Below are 24,796 nucleotides of genomic sequence, written 5' to 3' on the forward strand. Positions count from 1 at the left end.
CCTTTCAGCTATATAGCTTCCTTTCTTGTCCTCCTGGCTGCCATTGACTCTTCCTCGATCATAGACAATGCAATTGTAGATTACAAAGTCACCTTCCAACTGATCACACTCCCATAAAGAGTGAGTACATACCTGTCCAGGACCTCCTATCAAGATCTCCAGTATAACAATACTCCCATTCATGTCGTTGCCTGTGTCATAGACTAAGCCAACATGTGCAGTGCCTCGCGAGTACCGCAATATCAATTTCGTAGCTTGCCAATGGACCTACCCATGTCTATCAATGTATCTGCTTACTACATAACCGCATGTGAAATGTCTAGCGTAGTTCACATCATAACATATATGATTCCACTAACTGCACTAGCATAATAAACACGAGACATGTGCTCCACCTCCTCGATCATTGGTTACAATCATATCGAAATTCTAAAGTGGGCTGCCATTGGAGTACTCAGGCTTTGATGCTTGCATACTAAAGCGTTCCAGCACCTTCTCAATGTGTTTCCTCTGTGAAAAATGCAATCTTCCTGCTCCTCTATACCTTTAGTATAAATACAATATAGAAGGAAAATGAGAGAATTGTGTAAAGGCTTGAATTAGATATTTAATAATATGTAAAGGCTTGAATGATATTTAATAATATGTAAAGGCTTGAATGATATGAATTACTCATTCACAGCTCTAGTATTTATACATAAAAAGAGCACACGCTCATATCACAAGAATGGAAACTAAATCACAGCATATTCTAAAGCATATTCTATGGCATATTCTATAGCATAATCAAATCTCTACTAATATGGTAAGTCATTCCATAATTCGTGACTATCATATATGCTAACACTCCCCCTCAAGTTGGTGCGTGGATATCTGAAACGCCCAACTTGGACAATGCATTCTCAAACACAATTTTGCCGAATGCCCTTTGGAAGAATCTACAAGTTGCAGAGTGAAAATCTGACTAGCAATGATTTTCTCTCAGATGAAGGGCGGATCAACAAATCAAAAATGTCTTCTCAGACCATAAACAATTAACAATGTCTCCTCAGACCATAAACAACCAACAATGTCTCCTCAAACCATAAACAACCAATTATGTTTGCTCAGACCATAAACAACCAACAATGTCTCCTTAGACCATTTCCCTTCACATGTTTAAAACATGTAGGCGGAAGAATCAAACCATTCCCCTTCATACATATGTTTAAACAATGTAGATGGAAGAATCAATAATGTATCCTCAGACCATAAAAAAAAAAGAAACAACTATCTCTCCTCAGATCGTTTCTAAATGGGTGGTGCCAAATTCGCAACGCCCTCATTGAGGTCGGACGGCCCTGCCTACCCGACACCTCCCGGATGGCCATTAGACCATTCCCGAATGGGTGGTGCCGAACTCACAATGCCCTCATTGCAGTCAGACCACCCTGGCTCTGATACCAAGTAGAAATACAATATAGAAGGAAAATGAGAGAATTGTGTAAAGGCTTGAATGAGATATTTAATAATATGTAAAGGCTTGAATGATATTTAATAATATGTAAAGGCTTGAATAATATGAATTACTCATTCACAGCTATAGTATTTATAGATAAAAAGAGCACACGCTCATATTACAAGAATGGAAACTAAATCAAATCACAGCATATTCTAAAGCATATTCTATGGCATATTCTATAGCATAATCAAATCTCTACTAATATGGTAAGTCATTCCATGAATCATGGCTATCATATATACTAACATATGCATAATCAAATTTGTGCTATTATGGTAAGTCATTCCATAAATCGTGACTATCATATATGCTAACACCTTTCATACCTAAAATCTTCTTCGCGTCGCCAAGATCTTTTATCTCAAGTTCATCACTAAGCTAAGCCGTTGATTTTTGACGTGCTGCAACAAATATAAATTCGAACCATCTGAGAGCCTCTTATGATACACAACTGATGAACTCATTCCTATGTCAGCCACTCCCAACCATAAAGGTGTCAAATCGCTTGTATCACTGTCTAGGAGACTGCTTCAGCCCATACAAGAACTTCTTCGGTAGGCAAATATGGTCTTCCTTTATCAGAATCTCAAAACCCTCAGGCCAGTGCACATAATTATGCTCTTCCAACTCACTATGCAAGAACGCAGTCTTGACATTTTTTTTGATAAGTAAGCAAATTCATTCAAAAAAACGTTCAAAAGGGGAACGGGAGCCTAATGTCACGGACTTGAACCTTTTCAAGCTACCGTGCGGCCTTAGACACTTTCAAGCCCCCTTGAAGCGCTAAGTCAGCCTACCCGAGTGTGCTAGCTTAGTGAAGACTAAGGCTAGACAAGTGTTTTGCTTACTTGGGTGTGTAGGAAGAGGTTAGGCAAGTGAGCAAGAAAGTTTGGAAATGTATAGAACTTGTATTGCTTGAGAGGAGAGATTACAACTTGGTTGCTTGGTGAGGAGCAAATGAACTCCCACCTCCTATTTATAGGCCTTTGGCCTTACAAGAACATTCTAGATGTGTACAAATATGTGGCCTAGATTTAGTATCTAGAATCCTCCAGAAATATCTACACAACTCTAGAACTATCTATTATGTACAAGACAAGTCTAGAGAATTCTAGAGAATTCTATACAACTCTAGACAAGTCTAGAAAAGGCTAGACAACTCCACACTAATCTAGAGAATTCCGCAAAGTTCCATACATGTGTAGAGAAGTCTAGAAAGCTCCAGTCCATGCAGGCTCCATGTCATCGTCTGCTGGGCGTCTGCGTGGCGCCTGCGTGGCATAGCCTCTTGGTAGCGGGGTGTGACACTAAGGTCCTAAAGAAGAAATAAAATCAATCATCTCCTCCGGTGAGGAGCAAAACCTACCCGAACCCCAAAAACATAAAGATGAAATAAAAGCTGACTTAAGAATAGCAATTGAGGATTCCTTCGCTTCAAAGGATCTATTATTCCGCTCCCTCCACAAACACCACCATAAACACAAGGGCGCTATCCTCCAAAATCCACGAGCATGACCTCCCACATAGCACCCTCTCCAAGCCTCCATCAAACCTCTCGTAGATCGAGGCATAACCCATGAAACCCCAAACATTCTTAGCAAAAGACACCAACAATCCAAAGCCACTGGACAATGCAACAGAAGATGATCCACCGATTCCCCATTGCACTTGCACATACAACACCAGTTAACTGTGATATGTCTTTGCCGCCTCAAATTATCAAGCGTCAAAATCTTGCCCCACACCACTGTCCAAGTAAAGAACGCCACTTTGAGTGGCACCTTAGATCTCCGCACTGATTTTCACGGAAACATAATCCCTGTATTATCTGATAAGCATCGGAAATATGATCTCACTTCAAACATTCCCCGAGAAGCAGGCACCCAAACAAGCGAATTTCTATCCCTGCCGCGGATCTCATGCCGATACAACCGATCTAGCAACTCACAAATGTCGTCCAACTCCCAATCCTGAAGCACTCGCATAAACCGCACATCCCAAGTAACCCTCCCGCTATCAAGCTAATAACAGTCAGCAACCGAAACATGCCTATTAACAGCAATCCTAACCAATCTGGGAAATGCACAAGCAAGAGTACAATCACCACACCGAAGATCCCCCAAAAACCGCACATCCCTACCCTCCTGAACTCTGAATCTGATGTGTTTTGAAAACTCATTCCAACCTTTCCTAATGAATTTCCAAACTCCGACACCAACAGGAATCCTCACCAAACACGAGCACCATCCCCCCGTTTCTTCCCCAAACCGGCACAAAATAACCCTCCTCCACAACCTATGACGTTCCATTTCGAATCTCCACAACCACTTGCCAAGAAGAGTCCTGTTAAATGGCACCAACCTCCTTATCCCTAAGCCTTCGGCCTGAATCGGCCTACAAACCTGCTCCCACCGAACAAGATGATATTTAAATTCTCCTTGAAGTCCACCCCATAGAAAATTCCTTTGAAGCCTCTCAATCGAACTAGCAACCCCAGTTGGTATCTGGAAGAGGGATAAAAAATAAGTAGGAAGACTTGATAGTGTGCTTTTCAAAAGAGTGACCTTTCCCCCTTTCGATAAATACTGCTTCTTCCACCCTGCAAGTCTCCTCTGAACCCTCTCAATCACCAGATCCCAAACACCCACATTTCTCTAAGAAACTCCCAAAGGTAACCCCAAATATCTATCGAAAAACTACTGATTCCACATCCAAGCCCAGAAGCTAACTCACCAATATTCTGCACCTCCCCTACTGGAATCAAGGCACTCTTCCCTACATTCACTTTCAATCCTTACACCGCCTGAAAACAAATTAGCACCGATCTCAGATACCTTATCTGGGAGACCTCAGCCTCACAAAACACCGACGTGTCATCCACAAACAATAAGTGAGAAATCTCCATATGATGAACATCACCCCCACCCACCATGAACCCCTTAATAAAACCCAACTCCACCGCCCTCCTCATCAACCTACTAAGAGCCTCCATAACAATAATGAACAAGAAAGGAGACAAAGGATCCCCCTGACGCAAGCCTCGCGAGCTACCAAAGAACCCGGTCGGAGACCCATTAACCATCACCGAAAATCTGACTAAAGATATGTAGGCCTCAATCCAACACCTCCATTTATCCCCAAAACCCATTTTGTCCATCAAATACAAGAAGAACTTCCGACTCACATGATCATAAGCTTTCTCAACATCGAGCTTGCACAGAACCCCTGGGACACCACTCCTCAACCTCGTGTCCACACATTCACTAGCAATAAGAGCTGAATCAAGAATTTAACGCCCACTTATAAAAGAGTTCTGAGATTCCGAAATGATATCATTCAGAACAACCCTCAACCTTAATGCTAGAACTTTAGCTATTAATTTATAAATGTAGCCCAACAAACTAATAGGTCTAGAGTCCTTTACATCCGAAGCTCCCCCCTTCTTAGGAATAAGTGCAATAAACGATGCATTCAAAGAGTTCTCAAACCTCCCCTGAATATGGAAGGCATGAAACGTAGCCATCGCCAAGCTGTTCAACTGCTCAACTCCCTGATTGAGTTATGCTTCATCACCTGGGAGACAAAACTTCATTGAAGTCCACCCTTTCCCTCTGTGTATAGCCCTTCGCCATCAAGCGTGCCTTGAACCTCACATATTATACTCTTGGGGTTCCTTCCTTCTTTTTGAAGACCCATTTACAACAGTCCATAATCTTCTGGCCCTTAGGCTTCTCAATTAGCTCTAAAGTCTAGTTCTTATGAAGAGACTCAACCTCCTCACTCATGGCAATAGAATAATGTGTCGATTCTCCACCCGTGATGGCCTCATGATACCTTCTCATCAGGACTCTCTGCCACATTAAGTGCATAAGCAACCGAATTAGTATTTGGAAACCCGTACTGCTGAGGCGGCCTAGCCTCCCTCCTCGGCTTGTCTGTAGGCACACTGTACTGCTGCAACTATACATCTTCCTTCTCAGCTTGAAATTGCACTGACTCATCATTTGACCAATCAGAAACATCCTTTACATGATCTACTTGCTCAATGACACCCTGAGCTCTCCCTGAATCAACTACCTTAATTTGTGGAGTACGGATTGCATACTCATGAAAGGTCATATTCCTGCTAACAATTAAATTTTTTTTTTTTTTCCCCCTGATGTATCTGGGCACAATATGTATCCTTGACCTTAGGCACAGAACCAAGAAATATGCAATTCTTAGCCCTCGGTTCAAGCTTCCCATAATTGACATTAGCATACGCAGAACACTCGCATATTCTCAACTAGCAGGAGACCCAGACCATACCTCCTTCATAGCAGTGTTGTCAAAGGTGGGCACTTAGGCTCAGCTAGGCTCCAGGCTCGTACTGACCACACTTGCACCTATTGTGTGCCCGGACACGCTTTTGACAACATTTGAGCCTTTAGTATGGAATGCGAATGCTTTCATAGTAATTTAAGTTTTCAGGCGCGTGCCTTGTTCTTGCGCCTTGCGTCTAGGCTCCAAAGAACTCTAGCACCTTAGTGCACCTTGAGCCTTTGATAACACTGCTCAGGAGTCTTACAATCGATGGAGACCGGTTTTCCAAGTAACAACTTGTGCTAATAGATTTAGCCTAAAACACTTTTCCTAACTTAGCATTGGACAACATACACAGTGTTATGTTCATCCGTTATAAAACTCTATTCGCCTTGGCTATTGAGGCTCAGGGCTTGCACCTTAAGGGGCCTGACGCCTTTGACAACTATGGCTGTCAGTACATAGCAGTACACTTGTCCTGACCACAACACTGAAAGTTGTTAATATTGATGCTTCCAGGCAGTGCTGCATTTCTACTCCACGGCATATGAACTAAATGCCTCAAAATTGAACAAGGTGTCATGTAAATGTCCCATATATACCTCATGTTTCAAATGGTCCCCATGATTGTCCTTGTGATGAATTATCAAATTTAATATCTTCTTTATTATAGAATAATATATTACTATTTTATTGTTTGTCATACTTATTTCTCGTATCCGTATTTGTATTAGTGCTTTTTAGCCCCCTACTTATTTGTGTATACAGCAACCTAGCAAATTAACGTTTACTTTAGTTTAATCAAGTGGCATAGATCGACTCTCTACAACAATCCTACGAAGCATCTAAGATTTTTACACACTTTTAGTTGCCATTGATATCCTAATCTATTGAACTCTATAATTATCAAACACATTTTAGAAGACACCATCCTTCCTTGCTCATTTACACACTATTACAGAGCACTTTAGAAACTAATACACTATAGCATGTCATGTAGATGCCATGTTACCTTACCAAAAGTGCATCCATGGCACTTGTGTGGCCTAACCTTCATTTAACTTGGACAGTTTGTGACAATTAGCCGATGTTCAAAGATTTCTAATGAAGTATTATGCACAACTGGAAGAAACCACACCATAATCTCTAAGAGATACTCACTCTTGGGGAACTCTAAATCTTACAACATACTCTTTCATTGTATGTAGATGTCTCTCTCATACCCCTTGTATATCACTCATGAAGATCCTTAGCTCTGTATGGTATTTTGGGATCCTAATCCCGCTAAAACAATGATATTAAAGATCTTTTCAGACTTGGAAAGTCTGAATCATTTAAGGTTCACTCTGAGGTGTTGAGATCGATCTTGGGCATTATTCTGCACTCTAGGGCAATGGGATCAATCCTTCCAGCTTAAGGATTGATCCTCAACTCTTCAAAAAGAAAAACACCTCGAGTGATGGACATACATAACCAGACTGACTAACTGGCTTGACCAATCACAATACATTCTTGTTCATGTCATTTTACAATATATAAAGATTGCCTATCCTAACAGAAGTTAGATGGAAAATTGAGCCTAATGAAAGATATAATTCAAAGAGCCAATTCATGTCATCTAATAATTTTTTGCTTCATTTAATAATTATTAGGATTTCATTCTCTTTTTAAGTTCATGTGCATATTCTCCTCTGGTTTTTTTTTTTCCAGGCATTGGCAATGATGTTCAAGAAGTTGCTGCCAGCTTGAGTGCTTTCATTGATTGGGATGCACTGTTCAAGGTTTTTCATAGTTCCGAAGAGCACGACAGAGGCACTATTATTGGTTGCAAAGTGATCGAGAGTGGGCTCCAAGATGTAAGTTCTTCATCTCAAATCGCATGGGGTGGTTGTTGCATTATACGGCACTGGTTTAAGCTTCTCTCTTTTCCCATCTTTTCAATATTTGAAGCATACTTTTTCAAATTTTATGATATTCTATTTAAAACCAGCAAAGTTAAATACTATTTTCATTAAAAATTATTATCCAGAAGATTTGGAATATATATTTTTTTCCATAATCAGTTATTTTATGCTAATTTTTAAGATAAATGTTTTAGCTGATAGACTGATACTTCATGTCGAATGAGTTTTTCTTGAAACTAAAAAACCGCCCCAGCCCCATAACATATCCATAAAATTAATAAAACCTCCATTTAATTAAACCTTCATCCACAAAAAAACCGCCCCAGCCCAACCCACACAGACATCCACGGTCACGTCACGGTCTGGACCACCAAGTTTCACTTTGAGAGCATGTTGAAAAACAGTGTCTGCAACGAGGGCTTCAGCAACAACTCCTCAGCAACCTATCATAACAAGATCATTTAAATAGTTCTTAGCAAAAAAACAGTGAAGACTGTGGATGTCTACCAGAAAATGATTCCCAAAAAGGACACACAAGCCGTGGAATTGAAATCAGTGAAAGCTGTTGCCAAAGATTGTTGGAGGAAGTCCAGCTCTCCCAGTCTTTTGCCAAGCTCAAAGCTCAAAGTTAGCCATTTGGATTTGGCCGTTCCTACCGCTCTTGACCCGGAGAGCCCCTCCGGCGGTCCTGTCGAGTACGATAGCTGAAATGGAGGTTTGTGTATCCTTTTTGGGAGTCATTTCTGGTAGACATCCACGGTCTGGACCGCCAAGTTTCCCTTTGAGAGCATGCTGAAAAACAGTGTCTGCAACGACGACTTCAGCAACACCTCCTCAGCATCCTCAGCAGCCTATCATGACAAAATCATTTAAATGTTAAAATCCAATAAAAAACCCAAAAAAAATAAGTGTTACAAAATAAATTTCTTACCAAAAAACCTTGTAACCAGAGCATTTTCTTAGGATCAATAAACTTTGAGTTCTGGAACTTGATGTCCTCAATAGGAATGCTCTTAATCAGCCGCACAAGCATTAGCTTGACGAGATTTGACTGACTCACACTGAGTAGGCTTGCCACCTAATTAAATATTAAAAGATTCAGAACAGTAAAAAATATGAAAAACAAAAACAAACATGATAAGTGTATAAAAAATAAAAATATATATATAAAAAAAAAAAAGCAATCAAAACAAAATAAGCAAATCAAATGATAAATCTGATTATTAAATTTTTTGAGTAGCGAGAGAGAGAGAGAGAGAGAGAGGGAGGGAGAGAGAGGCGAGAGATATAGATATAGGGTTTTCGGGTTTAGATAAACATGTTAGATTTAATATATAGAAAAACAAAATAGCTTTCTAGTGAATCTGAACCGTACATTTAGTAGAAGAAACTTTTGGAATAAAAGATATTAAAATGCATACACAGAAGCTCCTAGATCCAAACAGTTAAATCCGGCCGTTAGTTTTTCAATATAAAACGTCCACACCTTTGAATGCTCAGAGAGCCATTGGATATAAACCTAAAACATCTCAACTATTGATGACCAAAATTTATCCTTTTTATTTGACTAGAATGAGACATTGGCGACGACGTGGCACAACAACAAAATTCCATCTATATATCTGCAAAGGAGAAAAGAAAAATAAACGAAAAAAACAAAAGCCATCACTTAACTGGGACTTGACCAGAAATCATTCACACTAAAACTACTCTTTAAGTTTTATTTCTTTTAAAACAAAATTAAGTTAAAAAATGAAGCAACGTTCAGAAGATACATATTAATTAAAAATAAAAACAAATTAAAAAAAAATATCATATAATAATTACAAACTGCATATAAATACACTTTCCATGAGACAGAGCTAATGAATAAGAGAGAGAGAGCTGATGAAGAAGTAGAAGAAGAAGAATACTAATCCATTCATTTCTCTTGGACATAATATATATATCCAGAGAGAGAAAGAGAAGTAAATTAATGTGGTTGTGGGTAACACGCAAGCCTTTTGAATTTCTGCATTGGAAAGGGGAAAATGGAGGAGCTAGGAGGACGGCTAACAGAGAAAGAGCAAGGTTCGGAAATGTGTCATATTGCATGTCTCTTCGTATACGTATATGCTGGCCTAGGGAACTCCACATATATATATTAGAGGATTCAACTCATTTCAATAACATTTCTTCTCTGACCGATTTGACAATTCACTAGTAAATAGTAATCCATTGTTTGGTTGATAACAAGTATATAGTCCTGATCTAATTGAATGCACTGTGTAGGTTAAGTATGTGTGTTTGAAATAATTGTTTCAAATTTGAAAAAAAAATTATTAGAAATTTAAAATAATACTCAAGATATATGATAGAAATATTTTCGTGTTATTTATTTCTAAAATATTTCTTAAAGACTCGTACAAGTAGTAATTTTTTTTTTCAATTTTAAATTGTAATGAATACTACCAAGTTCAGTGTACATTTTGAAATTATTAGACACATTAATATTATGCTATATTTTATTCCTAATTTCTCCAAATTTTTTAATTTGTAATTGAATAATTTATTTTTTGCCTTCATTATGTTAAAATTTATTTGACTTTTTTGGAAAACTTCCGCCTTGTTTCGAACAATTTCCAAAAATAATTTTTAGATAATGAGAATAGAAAACTGAAAACAGTTTTTTGAGTTTCAACATCTACTTGATAGGAAATATTTTCAAAACAGTTTTTAAAGAACAAATAATCAAAAAACTATTTGGTTGCGTAAAAATAGTTTTTTGAACTTAAGAAAAAATATATATAATAAAATATTTATTTTGCCTTGTATGCTATATATATATATATATATATATTTTAAATCTTATGTGACTATGCCATTACTATTAGCAAAAAATATATATATATCTCATCAAGAAAAGATTTATTCAACAAACAAAGCTAAATAAAGAAAATTAAAATAAAAACTAAATACAATCAAATTATACTAATAATCGTAATCTTGGAATATGATGAATGTTTATACTTAAAATAATGCTTAGTTATTAACAATCATCTGATTTTTATTCTTATCAAAAATTTAATAATTAAATATGCAATTAGGGTTAAATTTAGCGGAAAAAGATCAAATCAACCACTAAATTAAATGCTTGTAACAATCATCCAAATTCAATTTGGGGCAAGTCTCCCTTGTAACAATCATTCACTAAATTATAAATGATAGATTCCAAATATTGTCAATTTTGTTATAATTATATTAATAATGCCTTTCTTTATGCAAAATTCTTTCTAAAAAAAAAAAATTAAACAAATTGTATTATTAATAAAAAACGATTACAAGAAAGGTATTTGGCTCAAATAAAGACTTGCTATTAATAGCAATGTGATCAAAATAGTGTATACCTTTAATTAATTTTATATTCATATTATAAGCAAATAAGTAAAATTAGTAAAAAAATTAATGGTGTTGGTTCACAAATTGTGTTCTTAACCAAAGATTAGTTGCCTAATTACACTAATGAAATTGATTAAACATAAAGAGGATTTTCTCTCTTTTTTACTTTCTAAACTGTAAACACATGATATTTGGACTATAACCGTAGCATTTGATGACTGATCTTGGGTGGGGCCCTACTAAAGGGACAACCATGACGTTCAAATTATATCAGATTTGTGAGTCCGAAACACGAGAAAGCACTGGATTATAGCTTTCAATGCACGGTTCGTGTTCCAAAATGTGTCTTTTAGAATTTGGATAAGTGGTAGTCAGGGAGTGATTGATTGTTATAATATGTAATTAAATTTAGGGGTAATTTCATAAAACCCGCACTGCTATCAGATTTTGTATCACATACCCCCAACCTATTTTAGAAAACTTCCAATATTATGAAAATTGATCACATTGCACCACGTTTGTGATAAAAGGATGAAACTACCCTTCTGATATACCAAATCAATTAAAAAAGTCAAAATAGGTATTTTACCAATTACTAAAATACCCATGGTGACATTTACTAAAACAACTGTGTTTTGTGTGTTGATGCGAACAGAGCAATATATATAAAGATGATAGTTTTAGAGAGAGAAAGTGAAGGTTGTGTGATAGACTTCGTCGGCCAGGGAGGTGAAGGAGAGGAGCCAAGATCGATGGAGAATTTGTGGAGGCGGCAGCGTATGTGGGCTTTGGTGGTGTTGACGATGCACAGAGAGCAGCGATAGAGAGTGGTGGTGAGAGCGACATCAGAGGGCTGCGCCAGCGGTGAGGACGTCGTGATGTATGTGGTGTGATGATGAAGTTGAGAACACCGACAGAGAGGCGGCAAAGAGTGACGTCAAAGGATTTTCGGCGGCGGCAATCAGGGATGAAGGGACTGCTCACGGCAGAGAGCACAAAATAGCGGTGAGCTCGACTGTTGGTGGCAGCTGGTTCGGCCGTGGATGACTCGGCCTTAAATGGCTCCGGCTGACTGTGATCTGACTAGCGGTGGCGATGGCAGGGAACTGGGCACGGTGATGGTTGTCGTGACTGGGTTGGATGAAGGTTAATTTTGAAGATGGGTTTCAATTCCGAAGCTTAGAATACCACTCCAAAGGGTTTAACATTGCTGATTTTGTTGATTTTTATTTTTGTTCGAAACTGTTGGGTCAGACACCATCGGTGATGAATCAGGATTTGAATCCGAATCAAACGGTTCTGGTTTCACTTTATACGAATTCCCGCTCGAATTGGACGGAATTGAGCTTGTCTCCAGTGAGTTCACCGTGGCAGCAAAGACGGAGAACTTAGAAGCACGATCAAGTAGAGCTGTAATGACCCAATCATTTTTCTTCTTTTTCTTTTTTCTCAGATTTTAACGGATATTTTTTTTCCGTTGTCTTTTCCTTTTTGGGTTCGGTTTTTCATCACTTGATGTCGTCTCGAGTACTCTGAAATGATTTCTGAGACTTTTTTCCTTGAATTGACAACTTTCTTTGGGGATTGTGTCATTTCCATATTTTATTTTTCCAAACACTATTCACATTTTGTCTTTTTCTCGTTTATCCTTTTTCCTTACACAACCTCACTTTTTGTGATCGGATTTGATTCCGGTTTTGTATGCATTCATGATATTTGATTTCCATGATAGTGGTATTTTTATTTTTCTAGAAAAACATGTTGATTACTTACTTCTTTCATAAAGGGGCATTAATGCATACTTTAGTATAATTATTCTTAACTTGTGGGGTTTTAGTGTAATTAAATAAAGTAATTATTTTTCATCTTGGGGACCATTTTACAATTAAATTTGAAAGATATTTTCAAAAAGGACCTTTTTGCAATTTTTGAAAAGTGTGACAAGTGTCACACTCTTATTGATCCACTTGTTGACATTTGTGTGGAAATACTTTAATGCATTGGATGATGACATTTGGAGGGTGAGGATTCACCCACTTGTTGGCTTAGGATTGGTGCACTTGTTGGCTTGGATGGTTGACAAGTTTAGGTGTGGGATTAAGCCTAGGAAGGAGCCATGGATTGGTGACAAGTGTAGGTTCACAATTTAGTCTTGAAAATATCTTTGGGCCACTTTGGGATTATGGTTTTAAAGGATGGTTTTTGTGCAATTGACCATGGATGTGTGTATTGACCATGGTGTAAGAGTACATAGTGAGTGGAGGATTTCTATTTCCTCCACTCACACTTAACCACATTATTTCATTCTCTTCCTTACAAGAAAACCCTAGCCTCCATGGATGGAGCTTGAAGCCTTAGGCATTGACCTTGATCTTTGTGACCCTTCCACTTACTTTAGACCATAAAGCTTGGAATACTTTTTATTCCCCTCATCCTCCTCTTCAAAACCCTTGAAGGATCTAGCCTAACTCCTAGTTTTGCTTTGATATCTAGAGATTCAATTCTCTAGTAAGGTATTAATCTATTATTTTGAAGTATTTTTAGGTCATTATTGAGTGTTTTACATGCATGGAAAAGAATGACTTGTATTTTGCCCTTAAACTGTTTTAACTTGAAATTAATCTTGTCAAATTAAATATAGAATATGAAAATATACTCAATTATCTTTCATTTAGTTTTGGTTTCATGTAATTTGGATTTAAAATGAATTAGTTATGAATTTTTGAAGTTGCAAGCTAGTTGCTGGAAATTTGAAGCTTTTCCTTTTCGGTCAAGGAAATGAATTTTTATATGGAGTTGTGGTGCTTCAATTGCCTTGAAATTTTTACTGGAACTTCCGCCATGGGTTTTAAACTACTCAGAATTTTTTCACGATTTTAGAGCATTGCTAATTTTTTTTTAAAATCCGAAATTATTTGCTGTCCATGTTTTTATTACAGCTGGAAAACATATTTTTAGATGATTTATTTCACTAACCTTTTGACATTGGATCATGGCTTAAATTTCTAGTTTTACACTCTTATATGTTTACTTCCAAAATAAATTAGGTTTGCCCAATTTGGATGTCAAATGATTTTTTCATGAATTTTCAAAGTTGGAAGCTACAGGCTGAAAATGTGTTTTCTGGACAAAATTTGTTTCAAAATTGTGGGTCAAAACCATTTCAATTGAGAAAATATTTTGTTAAACTAAATTGATATTATCAAATTACAGTGTTTAAGCTTTCATTGGGCTTTAGATTCATTCAATTTGGGTTAGAATTGAATTTTTTATGAATTTTATAAGTTAAAGGTAGCAAGTTGAAAAATCAGTTTTGCGGACTGAAAATTTGGGGCGATTTCATTTCAGTGGTAATTGGGATTTTCATTCCAATTGAGGTAGGGAATGTTTTAGGATTATTTGTGTATTGTATTGTGTGTTTGCCATGATTATACAACATATATATATGCCTTGTATCAAATCTAGAAAGTTAGTAATTTTTATTTCTTTTTATAAGATTTAAAATTTATGATGATGTATAACTTTGATTTGAATTGTAACATGTTAGGAAATTATGCTTAGATATGTTGGTTAACATATATTAAATTTGGATTATTTAATTAAGAATTACAACTTTTATTTAATATTTATCTTTAGTGAAAGTTTAATTCATATAGTTGTATCAAGCATTAAATCAAGTTATAATGCGGTATTTATATAGGCCTTGGCATGTTCTCTAACATAGATTAAATTGAGGGCATTTGGAATTGTTTAAAAACTCTAGAGGAAATTAATTAATTAACTTGATTAATTTTGTTTTAAGTGTTTTAATCACTTAACTTGTTATTTGATGTTATATATATGATGACCATGACATGTCTTTCAATATATATTAAATTGAGGTTATTTGGATTAACTTGGAATTTAGAAAATTTAACAATTTATGTTTAATTAAATTCTACTTTATTACTCCATGAATTTAATTGCATTTTGGAAATTGTTTCTATATTTAAATCATGGATTTGGATTTGATGTATGTTCACTTAATTACTTTTGAACATTAGATAACATAGTTGTTACTTTTATATTCATGAGAATATGTTTTTCCTTATTGAATATATTGTTGTTATGTGTAAGGAATTGCACACTTTGTATTTGACATCTTACATGCCATAGTAGTTATGAATTTTGAGCATGTATTGTATAAGTTTCCAAAATTTGGATTGTACTTAGTAAATAGCTGATATCTTGTATATACATGTTGATATATATACGTTGTTGCATAATTTGTTGATTTTGGAAACTTGGGGATGTCGTTGTTTGGTTATGGCTAGGACTTGGTTCTAGTACGGGGGATTGTCCCTCTATATAGTCTAGTGCGCACATAGGGAGGTTACCCATGGGCTAGTAACCCTAAAGTAGCTATGTTGTCGGTCTGATCCGGCGTGACGTCTGAGTATCCACTTTGTTTGATTTCGTATTTCATTTCAAGTTGATAACTAGATGATATCGTAACTTGTTGTTCCTTATTTGATTTCCTATTTTGAGCTTAAGATGTAACTTTGTGAAAGCATGCTTCACGCATTGTATTGGAAGTTCCATTGTTGGTTAAATTACATCGATATCATAATTTGTGTTTTGATGTTCAAATATAGTTTAGAAATGACCTTATAGATTCATTTTGAACATAGACGTTAGGTGGCATGACCCACACTTGTTATTTTCGTATTTTGGATTTCAAGTTGAAGACTTTGAGAATTTATATCTTGTTGCCTTGTATAACATGTTTCCATGTTGTTTGAATTGCATGAATAATGTAATTATGATAGAAATGATCTAGGTAGCTTAGGATGCTCCCTGGGTCTCATCTTGACATAGACGTTAGGTGGCATGAGCCCCTTTAACATGTTTCACCATAAGGTGATAAAATTGTAAAATGCTAGGTCGATGCATGCTTATCTCCTACGAATAGCTTTATGTTACTCACCCCTATGATACTGGGGCATATTTCAGGTACAGGATTCAGGATTTGAAGATTTCATTGCTCTTTGGATGGCTTACAGTTTCTAAGTTTCTATTTTTTGCATGTGTTAGCATAAAATGCCTCTTTGTAGCCCTATTTGTTTAAACTTGTATTCGTTGATTCGTATATGTAAAGTGTAAGTAAGTGCACTCTTTTCAATGTATTTAACATGTATGAGATGAGGCCGGAGGCCAATGATATGTATCTCATTTTCTATGCACTTTTGTTTTCAAAGTTTATTATGAAAATATTGGAAAATGTTAAGTCATTGCTTTATAACTTTCGCATCGGGTGTTGGAATTTCATATCTTTTCTGCCCGGACTCAGAATCAGACGATTCTTGAGTCTAATTTTGTTTATTTTTCGTTATCTTTCCAATGGTGTGCACGGTGGCACCCTTTTCAATGAGAAATGACCATTTTGCCCTTAGTCCATCTCTTTTCGGGTTAGGCATTCTTGCTTCATTTGCTTAGCTCATTTGAGTTCCGTGGCTTCATGGAGAGTTACTTTGGGGCCTTAGGGATGATGTACATCTCTTGAGGTCATTTGGCTTCTTTCGCTTCCGCATTTCGGGTCCATTATCGGGTCAACTTCCGGTTCATCACTAACGCACCGGGTTGAGAAATCCGAGTCGTTACAGGTGGTATCAGAGTTCCTAGGTTTGAATACCTTGGACAACGGGTTTTGCGTGCATATCATGCTTATGTTGCTATGCTCTATGTGTTTATATGCATCATGATAATATGCTTTGGTGTGATAACATGTTTATGTGCTTACGTGCTACATGTGGTATGCCGTTTGTTTAGCATAATTTAATTATTATGTAAAGAGCATGACATATGATGTATTCTAGATCAGATTTGTATATGCATAACTGTGTTGCATATTTGGCATGACACGAGATTGGTCATTGAGGCTCGAGTTGAGGTTGATGATGATTGTAGTCACGGTTGTATTGTAGTTAAGGTTGTTGTTGACCTAGAGTTGGTTTTGAGGTAGGTAGAGAGACATCTTTTGTTTAGGCGCTCGTAGGGTGAGCCATTAGGCACAACCGTAGTACTGGATTTGTTGATTTTAGGCCATGGTTAGGTTTTGGACCTTTTGGGATCCTTAGTTGTTTTGGAAGGTTTGTCTGAGATTGCAATTTTCGTAGGCGGGTACGTTGTGGGCGGGTGCATGGCACTGTCATGCTATCGTACTGACAAGCTACGAGTGCAGTTCGGATGGAATCAACGTTGGGTTTTGTTCCAACAGGTGTAGTCCTTTTGATCGATAATGATGATGGTTGTTTTGGGGATCAGTCGTAGCGATCGATTTGGTTGTCTGATTGTATGGCTAGAGTTGCCATTTACTTTGAGTTCTCCTTGCATGATGACGCTTTTGTGGTCGAGTCGATTGATCAATGTTTTGGGTTAGTGAGAGCATTGCATTGTTAGTGTCACTCATAGTGTCACCTTTAGATTTAGAGATGGATTGTTAGAGTATTACCATTGTGGTGAGGGATCACGTTTGTTTTAAGACAGGTTGTTGTCATATTGGTTTTTGGAGTCAGATTATAGCTAGGACTTATTTTCCTTTTACCTAGACACTCTAGGACACGATGTCCATAGGGTTCATTGTTGCATCATCTTATCTTTTACAGTTTCGTTTACTACCATGTTAGTAGTATGATTTATGATATTATGATGCATGAGTAGGTGGAGGTCTATCCACGTCTGCCTTCTTGTTGTGTGGCAATAACATGCCTTTCTTATATGCTTCAAGATGTCATGTTGTTACTGCGCTTTAATGACATGCTTTTGTGTTTATGTGGAGACGTGCATCATATGCTTTTGATTTTCATCTATGTAAGTAGATTTTCTTTCTGGTAGTTGCATTTCTTTTCATATGCATAACTTTCAGGTTTGGTTTTCCCATTCGTTTCCCTTGGTCGCACGTAGTCTGTATGCTGGTTTCCACAATGGTTTTGTGCTGGTTCGTGTTAGGGACTTCACAAGGAGTGAGTCTCTTCCCTCCGTTACGTTGTGCACTGTTTTGGGGTTGGTTGGTCCATGAGGATCATCGTTGTTGTCTTGAGTCCTTGATGAGGATTTGATAGATTTTGGTCGACTTACTTCCATGTAGGGGGTGAAGTCGTTAACTTTGTTGTCTTTCATTTCAGAAATGGAGTCGTGGTGTTGTCCTTTTTAGGACTGGTGGTCCCCTTTCTTTCGTGTCTTCCCTTGGGGAGTTCCTGCCATGGTTGTTGACGGTTGTGGTGCTCAAGTGAGTTGATTGGTGTGAGATCATTTTACGGAGACTTATGTCCATATCTTTGAAGATTGTTTGATTCGTGAGGTGAGCTCGATGCTATTTTGAGAATGTCTTTTGGAGACTTGTTCTAATTTTGGAGGCCTGGATGTGGTTGACTCTTAGGAGGAGTTTTGGAGGATCCTTGTTGGATATGGCTTGCTTGTGGAGTTTTCTAGTCCTAGTTATGACTAGGCATGGCCTTAAGGAATCGTAGTTCCAGTGGTTGTTTATAGATGGATCGAAATTGAGGAATTTTGATTTAGCTTGGTGTTGTCAAGTACGATTTTGAGAGACTCGTTCTATGACCTTGGTTGTCAAGATTTTGATGTGTGTGCCACTTCGTGGACTTGTATTTCGAGGATCTAGTTATTCGTGATAGGGATTTTTGATTCGATGTTTGATTACGGTGAGTAGTCTTATAGTTGATCTATTTTAGGATGATATCTGGGATTTTGGAGATGCTGTTTTGCTTGTCAGACTTTGGATTCGTAATTGATGTTGTTGATTGTAGTGTTTTGAGATGTTAAAATTGTTGGTCCTTTTGTATTAAGGATTTAAGGCCTTAAGCATAGCGGTACCTATGGCATTGTTGTCAGAGTTTTGGGATTGGCCAGGATGGTCCGGCCGGACATCTTTGAACCATATCTCAACTCTCACAAAATGTTGGTTTCCGTAGTACTTTTGGTAATGATCATTTTTGACATTGAAGTCATTTATATCGAGAGGTTTCATGGGTAGACCTAGTGGGGGCAGGTTATGAATTGGTGTCTTATACTGTCATGCTACCGTACAAGTTGTGTGCTGTGGGCGGGTTTTAGTTGCCGCCGATGCTACCTTACTGACGAGTAAGTGTGGGCGGACACTACGAATTGTCATTGCTACCACACATTTGAGTACGTCGTGGGCGGGTTCTGGTCGCTATTCGTACTGCCATGTCGTCTTTGTTTAGTACTTTGATTTGATTTATTAATATCTTGGAGTTCTGTTGGTGGTTATTTTTGGTTCCTTATGATGGTTCGTCAAGAGGGGTGCTTTCGATTGTTGTCTTCCATTCCCTCGTCTAGCCTTAAGTTCTGTGTGTGAGTTTCGACTTGTGGTGTGGCCATGTGATCACTTTTCTTTTGAGGGGTTGTTCTGTTGTGAGCACGTGGGTGCGAATGACATGGGGTTGTACGTTGTCTTCAGTTTTAGGATTGCTTTCGTAGCATGTTGTGAGGGATACTCAGAGATGTACTCCATACTTATCTTAATTTTGCCTTTTTGTTTTGTTGGGGCTAGATTTCGGGGACGAAATCCCTTTAAGGTGGGAAGGTTGTAATGACCCGGTCATTTTTCTTCCTTTTCTTTTTTCTCAGATTTTAACGGATATTTTTTTCCTGTTGTCTTTTCCTTTTTGGGTTCGGTTTTTCATCACTTGATGTCGTCTCGAGTGCTCTGAAATGATTTCCGAGACTTTTTTCCATAGATTGACAACTTCCTTTGGGGATTGTGTCATTTCCATATTTTATTTTTCTGAACACTATTCACATTTTGTCTTTTTCTCGTTTATCCTTTTTTCTTGCACAACCTTACTTTTTGTGCTCGGATTTGATTCCGGTTTTACATGCATTCATGATATTTGATTTCTATGATAGTGGTATTTTTACTTTTCTAGAAAAGCATGTTGATTGCTTGCTTCTTTCATAAAGGGGCATTAATGCATACTTTAGTGTAATTATTCTTAACTTGTGGGGTTTTAGTGTAATTAAATTAAGTAATTATTTTTCATCTTGGGGATCATTTTACAATTAAATTTGGAAGATATTTTCAAAAAGGACCTTTTTGCAATTTTTGAAAAGTGTGACAAGTGTCACACTCTCATTGGTCCACTTGTTGACATTTGTGTGGAAATACTTTAATGTATTGAATGATGACATTTGGAGGGTGAGGATTCACCCACTTGTTGGCCTAGGATTGGTGCACTTGTTGGCTTGGATGGTTGACAAATTTAGGTGTGGGATTAAGCCTATGAAGGAGCCATGGATTTGTGACAAGTGTAGGTTCACAATTTAGTCTTGAAAATATCTTTGGGCCACTTTGGGATTATGGTTTTAAAGGATGGTTTTTGTGCAATTGACCATGGATGTGTGTGTTGACCATGGTGTAAGAGCACATAGTGAGTGGAGGATTTCTATTTCCTCCACTCACACTTAACCACATTATTTCATTCTCTTCCTTACAAGAAAACCCTAACCTCCATGAATGGAGCTTGAAGCCTTAGGCTTGATCTTTGATGCCCTTCCACTTGCTTTAGACCATAAAGCTTGGAATACTTTTTATTCCCCTCATCCTCCTCTTCAAAACCCTTGAAGGATCTAGCCTAACTCTTAGTTTTGCTTTGGTATCTAGAGATTCAATTCTCTAGTGAGGTATTGATCTATTATTTTGAAGTATTTTTATGTCATTATTGAGTGTTTTACATGCATGGAAAAGAATGACTTGTATTTTGCCCTTAAACTGTTTTAACTTGAAATTAATCTTGTCAAATTAAATATAGAATATGAAAATATACTCAATTAGCTTTCATTTAGTTTTGGTTTCATGTAATTTGGATTTAAAATGAATTAGTTATGAATTTTTGAAGTTGCAAGCTAGTTGCTGGAAATTTGAAGCTTTTCCTTTTCGGTCCGGAAATAAATTTTTATATGGAGCTGTGGTGCTTCAATTGTCTTGAAATTTTTACTGGAACTTCCTCCATGGGTTTTAAACTACTCAAAAAAATTTCACGATTTTAGAGCATTTCTAATTTTTTTTTTAAAATCCGAAACTATCTGTTGTCCATGTTTTTATTGCAGCTGAAAAACATATTTTTAAATGATTTATTTCACTAACCTTTTGACATTGGATCATGGCTTAAATTTTCAGTTTTACACTCTTATATGTTTACTTCCAAAATAAATTAGGTTTGCCCAATTTGGATATCAAATGAATTTTTCATGAATTTTCAAAGTTGGAAGCTACAGGCTGAAAATGTGTTTTCTGGGCAAAATTTGTTTCAAAGTTGTGAGTCAAAACCGTTTCAATTGGGAAAATATTTTGTTAAACTAAATTGATATTATCAAATTACAGTGTTTAAGCTTTTAGTGGGCTTTAGATTCATTCAATTTGGGTTAGAATTGAATTTTTATGAATTTTACAAGTTGAAGGTAACAAGTTGAAAAATCAGTTTTGCGGATTGAAAATTTGGGGCGATTTCATTTCGGTGGTAATTGGGATTTTCATTCCAATTGAGGTAGGGAATGTTTTAGGATTATTTGTGTGTTGTATTGTGTGTTTGCCATGATTATACAACATATATATATACCTTGTATCAAATCTAGAAAGTTAGTAATTTTTATTTCTTTATATAAGATTTAAAATTTATGATGATGTATAACTTTAATTTGAATTGTAACATGGTAGTAAATTATGCTTAGATATGTTGGTTAACATATATTAAATTTGGATCATTTGATTAAGAATTACAACTTTTATTTAATATTTATCTTTAATGAAAGTTTAATTCACATGGTTGTATCAAGTATTAAATCAAGTTGTAATGTGGTATTTAAATAGGCCTTGGCATGTTCTCTAACATAGATTAAATTGAGAGCATTTGGAATTGTTTAAAAACTCTAGAGGAAATTAATTAATTAGTTTGATTAATTTTGTTTTAAGTGTTTTAATCACTTAACTTGTTATTTGATGTTATATATATGATGACCATGACATGTCTTTCAATATATATTAAATTGAGGTTATTTGGATTAACTTGGAATTTAGAAAATTTAACTATTTATATTTAATTAAATTCTACTTTATTACTCTTTGGATTTAATTGCATTTTGGAAATTGTTTCTATATTTAAATCATGGATTTGGATTTGATGTATGTTCACTTAATTACTTTTGAGTATTAAATAACATAGTTGTTACTTTTATATTCATGAGAATATGTTTTTCCTTATTAAATATATTGTTGCTATGTGTAAGTAATTGCACACTTTGTATTTGACATCTTACATGCCATAGTAGTTGTGAATTTTGAGCATGTATTGTATAAGTTTCCAAATTTTGGATTGTGCTTGGTAAATAGTTGATATCTTGTATATACATGTTGATATATATACGTCGTTGCACAATTTGTTGATTTTGAAAACTTGGGGATGTCGTTATTTGGTTATGGCTAGGACTTGGTTCTAGTACGGGGGATTGTCCCTCTATATAGTCTAGTGCGCACATAGGGAGGTTACCAATGGGCTAGTAACCCTAAAGTAGCTATGTTGTCGGTCTGATCCGGCGTGACGTCTGAGTATCCACTTTATTTTATTTCGTATTTCATTTCAAGTTGATAACTAGATGATATCGTAACTTATTGTTCCTTATTTGATTTCCTATTTTGAGCTTAAGATGTAGCTTTGTGAAAGCATGCTTCATGCGTTGTATTGGAAGTTCCATTGTTGGTTAAATTGCATCGATATCATAATTTGTATTTTGATGTTCAAATATAGTTTAGGAATGGCCTTATAGATTCATTTTGAACATAAACGTTAGGTGGCATGACTCACACTTGTTGTTTTCTTATTTTGGATTTCAAGTTGAAGACTTTGAGAATCTATATCTTGTTGCCTTGTATAACATGTTTCCAAGTTGTTTGAATTGCATAAACAATGTAATTATGATAGAAATGATCTAGGTAGCTTAGGATGCTCCCTGATTCTCATCTTGGCATAGACGTTAGGTGGCATAAGCCCCTTTAATTTGTTTCATCATAAGGTGATAAAATTGTAAAATGCTAGGTCAATGCATGCTCATCTCCTACGAATAGCTTTATGTTACTCACCCCTACGATACTGGGGCATATTTCAGGTACAGGACTCAGGATTTGAAGATTCCATTGCTCCTTGGATGGCTTACAGTTTTTAAGTTTCTATTTTATGCAAGTGTTAGCATAAAATGCCTCTTTGTAGCCCTATTTGTTTAAACTTGTATTCGTTAATTCGTATATGTAAAGTGTACATAAGTGCACTCTTTTCAATGTATTTAACATGTATGAGATGAGGCCGGAGGCCAATGATATGTATCTCGTTTTCTATGCACTTTTGTTTTCAAAGTTTATTATGAAAATATTGAAAAATGTTAAGTCATTACTTTATAACTTTCGCATCGGGTGTTGGAATTTCATATCTTTTCTGCCCGGACTTAGAATCAGACGATTCTTGAGTCTAATTTTGTTCATTTTTCGTTGTCCTTCCAATGGTGTGCACGGTGGCACCCTTTTCAGTGAGAAATGACCATTTTGCCCTTAGTTCATCTCTTTTCGGGTTAGGCATTCTTGCTTCATTTGCTTGGCTCATTTGAGTTCCGTGGTTTCATGGAGAGTTACTTTGGGGCCTTAGGGATGACGTACATCTCTTGAGGTCATTTGGCTTCTTTCGCTTCTGCATTTCGGGTCCGTTATCGGGTCAACTTCCGATTCATCACTAACGCACCGGGTTGAGAAATTCGGGTCGTTACAAGAGCAGTGTTGGATGGAAACGTCAGAGTACAATTGAGTGACTGAATATGATAGGGATTGTGATGATTATTCCAAACCCCACCGGAAAGTTTCGCAGGAGTATCGTCAGATTGCGGCGAGTGTAGGAGCGACATTGCTTGATTCGTCGGAAGTTCAAGAAGTGCAGTGAAGGAGCTACCGACTTCCAGCGGTGTGGACATTAATCTTTGAATTTCCTCACCGAATTGGAACGATTCGACTCCAATTTCTCCGGATCTAACTTCGGCACTTTCAAGTCCCTTCATCAAACGCTTCAATTCCAACCGAAATAAAAACCAAATTAACCAAGCCAGACCTCGATTAAACAAGTTTAATTTAACTCCAACGCCGTTTTAACAACGATTTTTGGAACTATTTAACTAAAACCCATAAAAATACCTCTACGGAGAAGCAGAATTGAAGCTCAGTTCTACCTGTACAAAGAAAAGGCCGGTTGATTAAGGAAGGACCTCCCATAGCCAATTGGCAAAATAGGTATTTTGCCAATTGAAGCAAAATTTAACTAAGAGTATGTTAAAAGCAGCGCCGTTTGGTGTAGGAGGTACAGTTGCCGGTTCTTCAGACAAAGGCTCGTAGCCGGAGACGACTCAAGAGGCGATCGTTTTGTCACCAAGGGTATTTTAGTAATTGGCAAAATACCTATTTTGGCTTTTTTAATTTATTTGGTATATTAGAAGGGTAGTTTCGTCCTTTTATCACAGACATGGTGCAATGTGATCAATTTTCATAGTGTTGGGGGTTTTCTAAAATAGGTTGGGGGTATTTGATACAAAATCTGATAGTAGTGGGGGTTTTATGAAATCACCCCTTAAATTTACTAGAACATAGCTTTTTATTTTAAGT

At 36.7% G+C, this 24,796-nt stretch overlaps 2 protein-coding genes across 2 annotated transcripts; both read right to left on the bottom strand.

Moving 5' to 3' along the window:
* Positions 1 to 3,303: 3,303 nt before the first annotated feature.
* Positions 3,304 to 5,620, bottom strand: LOC132266242 (uncharacterized). Its single transcript, XM_059767094.1, has 6 exons — positions 5,468 to 5,620; positions 5,275 to 5,352; positions 4,904 to 5,051; positions 4,350 to 4,777; positions 3,571 to 4,155; positions 3,304 to 3,522 (listed from the first exon to the last, which is right to left on the bottom strand). The coding sequence occupies exons 1-6, from the start codon at positions 5,618 to 5,620 to the stop codon at positions 3,304 to 3,306; spliced, it is 1,611 nt and encodes a 536-aa protein (XP_059623077.1).
* A 6,666-nt stretch (positions 5,621 to 12,286) lies between these two features.
* On the bottom strand, positions 12,287 to 24,409 carry LOC132266243 (transcription factor bHLH60-like). Its single transcript, XM_059767095.1, has 3 exons — positions 24,332 to 24,409; positions 23,914 to 24,204; positions 12,287 to 12,526 (listed from the first exon to the last, which is right to left on the bottom strand). Exons 1-3 carry the CDS (start codon positions 24,407 to 24,409, stop codon positions 12,287 to 12,289), a joined length of 609 nt encoding a protein of 202 aa, XP_059623078.1.
* Between the last annotated feature and the right edge of the window lie 387 nt (positions 24,410 to 24,796).

The sequence above is a fragment of the Cornus florida genome, unplaced genomic scaffold (genome assembly GCF_030987335.1).
Source record: "Cornus florida cultivar Cherokee Brave unplaced genomic scaffold, ASM3098733v1 CherokeeBrave_3.0.0_Hap2_Chr07, whole genome shotgun sequence".
Lineage (NCBI taxonomy): Eukaryota > Viridiplantae > Streptophyta > Magnoliopsida > Cornales > Cornaceae > Cornus > Cornus florida.